At 34.5% G+C, this 12,660-nt stretch overlaps 1 protein-coding gene across 1 annotated transcript in view; it reads right to left on the reverse strand.

The window, feature by feature from the left end:
* Positions 1–12,660, reverse strand: part of LOC126892422 (heterogeneous nuclear ribonucleoprotein C) — a 2,215,671-nt gene that overhangs the window by 1,617,779 nt on the left and 585,232 nt on the right. Inside the window, exon 2 of the mRNA XM_050661951.1 lies at positions 10,590–10,662. Within this exon, the coding sequence (XP_050517908.1) occupies positions 10,590–10,645 (56 nt within the window). The 5' untranslated portion in view covers positions 10,646–10,662. The remainder of the gene's footprint in view (positions 1–10,589; positions 10,663–12,660) is intronic.

The raw sequence follows: 12,660 nt of genomic DNA on the forward strand, positions 1-12,660 counted from the left end.
ACCTGCACTTACGAGATATTGCTTCTAGGCCTCTACAATTCATCATCATCATCATCAATGGCGTTACAATTCTTCGTATCTGCCGCGTTTACTATTGCCTTCCATGTTTGTCGGTCCTGTGCCACTAATTCCAGTTGTCGCACTCCCATTTTCTCTAAATCTTCTTTGACTGCATCTTTCCACCTTTTTCTAGGCCGTCCTTCTTCCATCTCGCCTTTCCCGGAAAACATTGTTTATAAGACGATTTTCGTTACTGCGTATCACATACCCTGCTTATCTGAGTCTATTGGCCTTTATACATGTATCTGACTAGATTTTCCTTTCCGAATAGAGACTCTAGCTCGTTATTGTATCTGCGCCTCCATTCGTTTGTCACGCTGTCTCTGCAAGGGCCATATATCATTCGAAGAATTTTAAGTTCCCACACCATCAATTTATTTACTTCTCTTTTTGTTAGCCTCCATGTTTCGCTTCCATACGCGACTGCTGGTCGTATTATGGTCTTATCTGCATTTGTGCACATCGTGAAAGAAGTTTTGACTTCATTAGATGTTGCATTGCAAAGAAAGATCAGTTTCCTGCCATTATTCGCGTCTCGCTCTAGTTTTTTGTCATTTGTGATTGTTGCTCCTAGAAATTTAAATTCTCTAACCACTTCGAAGTTATGATCTAGTCCATTCTTTCACGGTTTTTGCTCTAAATTTTAAAGAACCGCTTGAATTGACATGAAATTTGACATACGTATAGCTTACATGTAAAAAAAATGATATTGTTCCGATGTGTGCTTTTTCCCTGGGGGTGACTTTCACCCCCTCTTGGGGGTTAAAAAATATATGTCCAAAATAAGTCCGGAAATGGGTAAACTGACTAATTTTAAGTAACTTTTGTTCTATAGAGCTTTTTCGCCAAGTCAACAATTTTCGAGTTATTTGCGAGTGAATATGTTCATTTTTCAACAAAATAACCACATTTTTAGACGGTTTTTCGCAAATAACTCAAAAAGTAAGTATTTTGTCGAAAAAAAAGATCTTAGCAAAAATATAGCTTATAAAAAAGTAAAAAAAAAATGGTGTACGCGTTAGGTCTCTGGATGTCGTAGAACCAGAGTTATAGCCAATGAAAAATAGATTCATATTCACCAAATTTCAAATAGAATATTTCGACGTGAAATATCCAAAAAATTAAGCACTTTTTGGGGAAACCCATTATAACTTTTTTAAAGTGTTTAAAAAAAGCTTTATTTCTGTTTTTACAAAAAGTTTCTAGCATTAAATTTAAGCAAGTTACGCTCAAAATTAAGTTAATCCCTTTTGTTTTTGCAAAAAAATCTGGAAGACCACCCCCTAATTAGCAACTTAAATGAAATTAATCGTTACCGCTCCACAAATTATTTTACTTATGTTGTTATATATGATCTGTAAGTTTCATCGATTCAAAGTGCTTATTTTTAAAAAAATTTGGTTTCAAAATAAAATTTTTAAAAATTTAAATTTTGAAAAATATGCATAACCTAAAAATTGTTGGAGATACCAAAAATCTCGAAAAACAAAAAAAAGTCAGATTTGCTTTTCTGAATATCATGTATTTTTTTTGTTTTTCTGTTAGACAAAAATTGATTTAGATTTTGTGTTTCTAAATATGCATACATTCTTGATCAGTGACTCGTTCAACCCCTTTTAACTACAGCCCTTTCAATAATAAGGACTTTAAACCGATGAAACTTACAGATCATATAAACAATATATACACGAGTCAAGAAACTTGTGAAGTCGTAACGATTAAGTTCATTTAAGATACTAATTAGGGGGTGATTTTCTCGATTTTTTTACCAAAACCAAAAGAGATTAACTTTATTTTGAGCGTAAATTGTTTAATTTTGATGCTAGAAATTTTTTTTATAAAACAAAAATCAAGCTTTTTTTAAACACTTTAAATAAGTTGTAATGAGTTTTCCCCGAAATGTGCTTTATTCTTGGTTATTTCAGGTTAAAGTATTCCATTTGGAATTTGACGAATATGAACCTATTTTTCATTAGCTATAACTCTGCTTCTACTAGGTGTAGAGACATGATACATACACCATTTTTTTTTAATTTTTACAGGCTATATTTTTGCTACAAATGTTTTTTCGACAAAATACTTACTATTTGAGTTATTTGCGAAAAACCGTCTAAAGGGGGTTATTTTGTTGAAAAAAATGAACATATTCACTGCCATACAACTCGAAAAGTATTGACTTAGTGAAAAAACTCTATAGAACAAAAGTTACTTAAAATTAGCCAGTTTATCCATTTCCTGAGTTTCTTTGGACGAATATTTTTTCACCCCCAAAAGGGGGTGAAAACCACCCCCAGGGCAAAAGCACATATCGGCACAATATCACTTTTTTTCTTTGACTTGTTAGCTATGTGTATGCCAAATTTCATGTCAATCCAAGCGGTTCTTTAAAATTTAGAGGTTTTGCAATATTTTACCGTTAAAGAACGGACTAATCGTTTATAGTAATATTTTGCCTTATTTACCGTCGTTCTTGTTTTGAGACGACCATGTATTTTGTTTTGTCTTCATTTATTTTTAGACCGATGTTTAATGCAGCTTCTTGAAGGCTCGAGAAAATATCCTTAATTTCTAATGTTGATTGTGCAACTGCGTCTACGTGATCGACAAAGGCGAGTATGATTTTTGCTCCCCGAGCAATTATGTCTGGTTTGGTTTTTCGATACATTTTTCGCATGGCATATTCTAAGGCCATGTTAAACAACAATGGGAACAACGGATCTCCCTGTCTCAGTCCAGAATTTACGCAAAAAGCATTTGATATTTTCCCCCTCTTCTAACTTGTGCAAAGGAGTTACTTACACAAATTTATATCACCGCAGTTAAAGATCTTATGCAAGTCCGGATTATATTCCAAATACTTTTCAAGCACTTGTCTTATTGTAAATATTTTATCAACAGTCGATCTGCCAGGCCTGAAACCACACTGGTAGTCACCAACTATTTCTTCGGTGTATGGTACTAATCTTTTTAATAATATCGAAGCCAATGGGTACATTCAGCAGACTTAATCGTTGACTAATCGCTTAGTGATTTTCTGCTGAATGCCACATAAATTCTCGATTAGTTATTATTCGATGACTTATCGGTCGCCATCTTAAACATCGGTTTTGAAATATGATTACTTAGCAAATCCAAATAAGATTGACGTATGACGTGTGTCTAACACGTATATTTTAAGTTATCTGTATTTAAAAAAAAACATGAATTGAAGGCAAATAAGACTGGAAGGCATATAAATTACGCTGATAAATATCTGAGCTGCTTTATTGGATTATTCCTATGTACCTATTAGGTTTATGTCGCAAGAAATTCAAGAATTTGAAACTATGTATGAATTAAATGGGGTTATTTATAAATTACCATTTCATAATAATTTTCATTTCGGATCTTGGGTTGTCTTTCACGTATTTGCAAATCATTTTGAAAAATTTGAGAGTTGTCATAACATATTTCGTATGTACATGAAAGTATACCATTCGGAAGAATGATGGTAACTCAGAAGGAATAATTTTACTGTTATAAAGTTTATTTGTGAACGAGATTTAGCATTTCGCAGCGAAAATAAGTTGTCTCCGAATTCATCACAAAATGAAAATTATTTGAGAATACTCCAGTTATTAGCTGAATATGATCAATTTTTGAAGAACTACTTATATTTTAATAAATATTCAAATCCTGGAAGCGAACATGTCACTATTTTTCATCAGCCATATGTGAGGAAATTGTACATCCGATGGGTCAAAACGTATTAAATGAAATAGTTTCAAGGATTAAGAAGTCAAAATATTATTCAGTTCATACCAATCAATTAACTCTGATATTTCGTTATATAGAAGGTTTCACTCCTGTTGAAAGGCTTACCATATTTTTGCCAAATCGAAGTCATAAAGCAGAAGATATATTAAATTCTCTATTGACAATTTTGCAAGAACATGATATCGATTTGAAAAACTGCAGGAGACCGTCCTACGGTAATGCGTTAGTTATCAGTGGAAAATACAATGGTGTTAATTCTGAAATTATAGAACAAAAAGGTACATATCCATACGTGAGTGCTCCGTGCTCGGTCTAGCTGCTCAAATGGCTACGGTATGCGCTCCCCTACATATATACAGCAAACCGGTTGAATCAAAGAGGGTGAGCGCCGTATGGCGAGCACCAACGTATCCACTATGTGGAGCTGCTACATCAAGCACGGAGCACCCACGTATGAATACGTACCTTAATATCTTGGAAATGTGGATTCCTTGTGTCGCCAACTCTTTAAATTTAGTTTCAAAAGCTGCAACTGAGTGTTATGTGTTATCATGCATTAGCATAGAACAGCATTCTTTAATTTCTTAGAAGAACTAGCTACATGTATTCTTCATTTCCTCTACATATAGATACAACTTAACAGAATAAGAGAATGTTTAAAAGCTGCGTCTTTAAACGACAGCAAGGCAGACCGTTAAAAAAATATTATTGTTCCTAAAAGAGCAAATAATATTAGATGGCCATGGAGGTATATTAATAGAGGCCTCCATGGTCACGGAGGTCAACTAGTTAAAGGTTATAATCAGATTAAAGGAGCATTATCCAAAATTTCGGAAGACTATGAGCAACAATTTAAAACTCGTAGCATTGCAAATGGTTTGTACCTATAATCGAATGTGTTTACTGGAAACAGAAAGGAAAAACAGCATAAGTCGTATTCTTCAAGATCCAAATATTGACCTTAATTCAGGAGTAGCAGCACTTAGATCACATAAATAAATTATACAGTCAAAACGTGACAATTTCGAAAGATCTGAGAACATCAGTGAAGGTTGGAACTTAAAATTTTATCACTATTATAGATCAATTCATTACCTCTTTAATTCAGAGGCTTTTTGAATATGAATCCATTCATTCCAATTTTGGATATTTACATCATTTTGAAAAATTGGAAAATTTAACTCTCAATGAAATTGAAGCTCACTCACTAAAGCTTACCAACATTTATAGCAATGATTTAGATGAAAACTTATGTATCCACCTGGTACAGTTTGTAAGATTCTTCAATTCACCTAAAAACAGGAAATCAGATTATAAAATATAAGCAAAGAACTTCAAATGTACCAACTGTTAAAAGAAAAGAATATGAATGATGCTTCTCCAGATGTTGAGGTGACACTTTTTTTATATTTAGTTCTGATGCTAACTAACTGCAGTGGTTAGAGATCATTCTCAAAATTTAAGTTAATTAAAAATCTACTTCGGTCTATGATGGGTCAAAAGTGTTTGAATCATCTCTCTACAATGAGCATTGGCGACGATGTCTTAACCCGGAAACAGTCGCGCTCTTTTCTGTCACGTAATCGGTCGCGCGTTAGATTTTATCTAACAATACAAATTTAAATACAATTTTACAGCAAATTTTTATTTTATAGTAGGTATTTTTATTTACTTGTTATGTTAGAAATATTATTTCTAACAATTATTAAAGCTAATTGGTTCCCACCAAAGCCACAAATTCAACAAAAAGAAAAAGAAAAAAAAATAAACCTACGCATTACTAAGCCCTTCTTCGAGGCACTTACGAGTGGAAAGTTATGTTGCAAAATTTTTCATCGAGTTATCACGGAAAAGGAAAAAAAATTAGTTTTTTTCAACCGGAGTGACTGCTCCCGGCTTATTGCAACTAAATATGTCCCACATAATCAATAAATTTTCAATTAAAACATCTCGAAAAGTTCCCGGACTTTAACCATACATCTTACCATTATTTTTAATATTTTACTGTAACAAGTTACAGCTCTTGTACTTTTTATTATTTAAAATTATATTTATAAAAGTAGAAAGTAGATCAACATTTTTTAAAGGTAGGAGGTAGGGCCCCCACACCTATTCTGCCTAATGTTAGTGGATTTTTCTGACATATCAAATACGTAGATCAAGAAGAACTTGTATAATTGCAAAATGATGAATCAGATAAAACTCTATTTAATATAAAGCGATGACATGGCTTTATGAAAAAACATAAATGAAATACCCAAACTCAACCAAATTTTCAAGAAAACTATTGCTACCGTGATCTTCGTATATTTGGCTGGGTATAGATTTAGTGCAGCACATGATTTACTGGTAAAAAAGAAATCGGCTGGATATAACTCCACGTGGAGACTCGACAATGAAGCTAACCAAATTGGAAACAAATATAAAATCTCTGCAGCAAGAATGAAGAGCAAGGGTCTCACTAAATTAAAATAACAATACAGAAAAATCTATATTAAAATGATTTGAAATCTGAATTTGAGTTTTTCATTGTAGCTACCTGACAGTTTCGTTAACAATTTCTTAGCGATTTCTTTCTAAAACCTATTAGTTTCTAAGGGTACAATATTCAAACTATGTATGTTAAATTGGGGTGGGGGGACATAAGAATTTTTGGCATCGTCAAGGTAAGATGGGACACGACACAAAAATTTAGGAAGCACTGCTCTATTTAGAGATATTGGCGACCACATTGACCCATGTTATTCTATTCGAAGCAGCTCGAAATAGATCAGTTGACGTTAGACCAATCCACTTCCTAACTTGACCAGCTAGGATACACATCTACATTCAGGGCCCCTCTTGCCCTAAATCTTGCCTTATACAATCAACTATATAGGTCTGGATCCCGCGTATGAAAAAAAAGTTGATTAATAGCAAGCTGAAAATTTGTTAATAGCTTAAGGGTGTCTAGTAGGATAAACTTTGATGTATGGGAACACTTAAACAGGGGCAGTTTTAATTGTGGAACAGGTTGAAAATTTGGAAAGGTCAGAACACGAAAACGGCACATTTATTTTGTCCGACAGAATAGACTTAAACTCTTCGAACAGAGATTAAACTCTCATGCAAAAATTAGACTGCTATTTATCACCTGTCATAATTTCTGTCATACGACATATACTACATGTTCCACTCATTAAAACGCCCATTTGGTGATAAATAGCAGTCTGATTTTTGCATGAGAGTTTAATCTCTGTTCGGAGAGTTTAAGTCTGTTCTGTCGGACAAAATACATGTGCCGTTTTCGTGGTCTGACCGTTCCAAATTTTTAACCTGTTCCACAATTAAAACTTCCCCTGTTCCAGTGTTCCCATATATCAAAGTTTGTCCTACTAGACACCCTTAAGCTATTAACAAATTTTCAGCTTGCTATTAATCAACTTTTTTTTCATACGCGGGATCCAGACCTAATACCTATATGTCGGTATTTATTATTACGCAAAACGTAGGCGAATTAAGCCAATTTTCTGTTTTTTAACTCTTATCTTCTTCTTCTTCTTTTTGGTATATAGGTCTGGATCCCGCGTATGAAAAAAAAGTTGATTAATAGCAGGCTGAAAGTTTGCTAATAGCTTAAGGGGGTCTAGTCGGATAAACCTTGATATATGGGAACACTGGAACAGGGGCAGTTTTATTTGTGGAACAGGTTAAAAATTCGGAATGGTCACACCACGAAAACGGCACATTTATTTTGTCCGACAGAACAGACTTAAACTCTTCCAACAGAGATTAAACTCTCATGCAAAAATCAGACTGCTATTTATCACCAAATGGGCGTTTTAATGAGTGGAATATGTAGAATATGTCAAATGGCAGGAATTATGACAGGTGATAAATAGCAGTCTGATTTTTACATGAGAATTTAATCTCTATTCGGAGAGTTTAAGTCTGTTCTGTCGGACAAAATAAATGTGCCGTTTTCGTGGTGTGACTGTTCCAAATTTTTAACCTGTTCCACAACTAAAACTGCCCCTGTTCCTGTGTTCCCATATATCAAAGTTTATCCGACTAGACACCCTTAAGCTATTAACAAATTTTCAGCTTGCTATTAACAAACTTTTTTTCATACGCGGGATCCAGACCTAATAGGCATCACTCTGTCTGTTTTTTCAATGTGCCTCTAGTAAGTTGTCGTTCCATCGATTTCGTGGTATTCCCACTAGTCGTCTTCCTATTGGGGAACCGTCTCTCGCTGTCCTGACTACCCATTAGTTTTCATTTGGCTTATGTGGTCATTCCAGTCTATTCTTCTCTTACCCAGTTATTAATGTTATTCACCTTGCATCTCCGTCGTATAGCTGTACTTCTAGCTCTGTCCCATAGAGTCTTACCATCGATTTTTCGAAGGGTTTTCATATCCGCTGTTTCGAGCAATCTTTTTGTCCTCTCTGTGTCGGGTCGTGTTTCTGCCGCGTATGACATTATTGGTCTGAGGACTGTTTTGTAAATTCTGCCTTTCATTTCTTTCCGATATTTTTATTTCTCCATATTGTGTCATTCAGGCAACCTGCGGCTCTGTTTGCTTTATTCACTTGATCTTTCACTTCTGTTTCGAGCCTTCCGTAGCTAGATAGTGTGATGCCTAGGTATTTAAACTCCATCACTTGTTCTATTACCTGACCTTCAAGCTCCAATTTACATCTTATTGGATCTGCTGTTATAACGATGCATTTTGTCTTTTTTTAGGAAATTAACATGTTAAATTTTCTGGCGATTATGTTAAATTGGTGCAGCATACGTTGTAGATCATCTTTACTTTGAGATTGCATCGTCCGCATAGCAGATTATTTTAAGTTATTTTTCTCCCATTTGGTATACTTTTTTAGTTTTTACTTTTTTATTATTTCGTCCATGATCAGGTTGAACAATAAAGGACTCAAGGAATCCCCCTGCCTTATCCCATTGCCGGCTTCAATTGGGTCAGTTAGTTCATCTTCCACTTTTAATTTTATTGTGTTTTTCTGGTAGATGTTTTCTATTTTTTTAATTATTTCCAGAAGTACCTCTCTCAAATATAACAAGTGGATAACGTCCTTTAATGTTACTCTGTCAAATGCTTTCTTAAGGTCCACGAAACATAAATATGCCGGTTTGTTGTATTCCAACGATTTCTCTTGAACTTGCCTCATTATAAATATAGCGTCAGTGCATGACCTTTCCTGACCTAAAACCTTGCTGTTCTTCTGCTAATGTTATAATTTCATTTAATTTGATTGTTATCACTTTTGTTGTTAATTTTAATGTTGTGTCTAATAAGTTAATGCCTCTGTAATTCTCCGGGTCTGATTTGTCTCCTTTTTTGAAGAGAGGTATTAGGATGCTTGATCTCCATTCTTGTGGTATTATGTTTTTGTCCTATTATTTTTTGTATTAGTTTTAATAGTTGTTTAGTTAGATCTTGTCCTCCGTACTTTGTGAGTTAGTTCGATATTCTGTCCTCTCCTGGAGATTTTCTATTTTTTTATTTTCTTAATGCTTCCTTTACCTCTCCCTCCTCGATGTTTATTTCTTCGTTTGTCGTAACTTCAGGTGTTGGTGGTTCATTTTCATCACCTTTAGCAAATAGAGATCGGAAGTAGTCTGCCCATGTTTCCTTCTGAATGCGTTTCGCTTTTATTAATTCATTCATCTCCTTTCTTTGCCCTCTGATCATTCTCCATACTTCTTTTTGTGTTCCGTAGAAGTCGTGTTCCATCTGTTTTAAAAAACTCTGCCAGTGCTCCCTTTTTATTTGCCTCACTAAAGTATTCGTTTCGTTTCTGATGATTCGTTTGTAGCGGTTGTATGCCTGTTGTGTTTGTTTTGTTCTGTATTGTAAAAAGGCTTTCTTCTTTTCTTCGCATTTTATCTTAACTTCCTCTCTAAACCACGGGGTTTTCTTCTTTAATATGTGAGTATTCGTTACTTTTCTCTCTCCAAGTGATTCTGTTGCAGCGTCGATTATGTTATCTTTGAGTTTTTTCCAGCTTTCATTGATGTTATCGTTTTCTAATATTCCATTCTCAGCAGTCTTCTCTGATATTCTTTTCCTGTATAAGTATTCCGTGGATTCCGTATGTAGTTCTTCGACTTTAATTTTTGTTGACTAATGTTTTTTTACGGTGTTAATAATTTCTTTGTCTTTTCTTAGCCTCTGGAGAATAGTTATGTTAGTTGTGTGGTGTATTTATCTAGACTCTGGACTGATACTTAATTAATTAATATTTGATGAGATATCAAAATGCCTACGTAGTTAAGATTGATGGTGCGTAAAATATTAATAAAAATAAAAACATAAAATTATCTACCTCGTTTTCTATGAGCTTGAATCTAAACTTGCTTAAACATATGTATTTTTTAATGAAAAACTTATTAGTATGGTTGTTGCTCAGAAGCAGTAGTAGAAGCTTCAGTAGTAGTAGAAGCAGACCTTAGACTAAATGAGGTGATGACATCAAGCGAATGAATGCAAAATAAGCGAACAGAAATAAGTGGACACGCCGGGTGGAGTAAGCATCTAAGGGAAGCTTACATTAGACAATGCATGGAATAGCTGCTAATGGTGAAGCTTTTTCTTTTCTACATTTTGGTCTTTTTGTACTTTTCAATCGTCAATTGCCCATGGTGTGAAATATTAGGGAATTTGCTTGCTAGTTATGAAAAGGAATCTTGATTCTTGTCTTAGATTGTAGTTCTCTATATCCTGACAACTTACATTTTTGACTTTAAATATCATAATTGTATATACTTACTTTTGGCTAGCCTTTTTGGCAGCAGCTGTAATTTTGTTAAGGTCCAAGATATCCATCCATGTGATTTTAAAACCTGAAACAAATGGTTAACTCTCATTAGTATTACTTTTAAAATATTAATCTATTTAACATATTGCATTAGTCAGTAAAAAGCAATCACTGAGCCTATTAAAAAATTTAGTAGCAAAAGCCTACCTCTCCGTGAAAATCCACTGATCAAAGTGGACGGAAGAAAAGTCCTACCAAAAAATTTTAAAACTACAAACATAAGGGTCATATTAAAATCAAACAAGCCACCAGGCAGAGGTCTATGAAGTAACATTTTGTTGGGCTGGTGCTATAAACTGATGGAGGGATTACTGCTGTACAGAATAGAACCAAAAATTCTAAAGGTCACCTGTCCAATCAAGTTGTTTCTAGATCAAATAAAAGCTGCCTGGATACAGAGTAATAATAAAGTATTTGGAGGTTAGTAGGGATTTAATAATTAGAATAGATCACATTACATTACACTTCAGTTGAACCTGTTATTGTGAATAAATTCGTGCTTATGCAAGATAATGCCAGGCCACACACTGTAAGAATTGTACAGAAATATCGTCAGGAGGTTGGGATTCCTGCCATTGTTTGGCCTGCGAGAAGTCCCGACCTCAACCCAATAGAACATATTGGGGACGTCGGTCGTAGGAAGATGACTACGACAACTACCTAATGAACCAAACTCATTACATAGATCGACTAATTTTGCAATTAGTTGAAATTTGGGATCAAATTAATTAAGATGAAATAAGATTAATAAGAAAAGCAACCTTAAAGAGCAAATGAACAAACAAATATTTTTCGAAACGACTGAAATTATAATTTTAAAATTAGGCGTTAATTTTGGCACAATATATTGTCTTCCCTATCACAGTTTAGCATCCGATGTGAAGGATATTAAAAGCGAACAAGGAATTTATGCAGAAGAAATTAGAGCATTGAGGGAAGAAAATATAAAAATTATGAAAGTAAACGAAGGAATTAAAAAAGAGAATGAGCAAGCTAAAAGAGATGTACGAAATTTAACCAGTAGAGTTGAATATTTAGAGAAATAAAGGAAAAATACAACGTGGTTATAACCGGTGTTAAGGTAAATACGCAGGACTCAGACATTTTAAAAAAGGTGATGGAAAACATGATTGAGAAGACTATGAATATAAAAGTGGATATTTTTTTTTCTTTTTTTTTCCCTGAAAGCCGTCTATTGTGAACTGGTTGTACTGCAGCCACTTGGCTTATTGTACATCTTCCATTGTTTATGAAACCCATTCCAGAATTCTGGAACCCTGTACCAGCTTGTACAGGTCTAGTGGGTGGGTGCCATATAATTTTGGAGTCATTTCGATGTCTCCGAAAAGTGTTTGCCGCCTCCGATCCAATGCCTCACAGTCATGCAAAATATGGTTGACTGTTTCAGGTTCTCTGTTACAGAGTCTGCAGCTCAAGTCTCCATGAAACAGCCCCATTGTATGCAGGTGACCCTTAGCTGGCGCATGTCAAAGTGGATATTAAAGCAGCTGTAAAATTAGGAGAGGAAAAATGTTTACTGCACTTGGAAACCGCGGACAAGAGGAAGGTAATGCAAAATAAGAAAAAACTAAGGGATTTTAAAGAAAAACGGATTTATATAAAAGATGATCTAACAGTAGCAGACATGGAAATTAAGAACGAATTACGGAAAAAGGCTTAAGAAGCTAGGAGCGAGGGCAAGTCAGTGAAGCTGGGGTTCAGGAAGCTCATAATAGAAGGAAAAACTTGGACATGGAACAGAAAAGACGGAAAGTTAAACTAACCAAGAAACTTGAGGAGTCCACGTGTAGGGGACAACAAGATGACAAAAAAATCCGCTATGAACAAGGATCTGAGAGAATACACGAATGACAAAGAAAGATGGAAAAAACATAAAAACAACTAGCCCATTCTTAGAATAGGAACTTGTAACATGAGGAGTATATATGAAGCTGGTGCTTTGAATCAGATAGTGGCAGTGATGAAGCAGTATAAGTTGGATGTGTTAGCAATGCAAGAAACG

Source organism: Diabrotica virgifera, chromosome 9, assembly GCF_917563875.1.
Source record: "Diabrotica virgifera virgifera chromosome 9, PGI_DIABVI_V3a".
NCBI classification, from domain to species: domain Eukaryota; kingdom Metazoa; phylum Arthropoda; class Insecta; order Coleoptera; family Chrysomelidae; genus Diabrotica; species Diabrotica virgifera.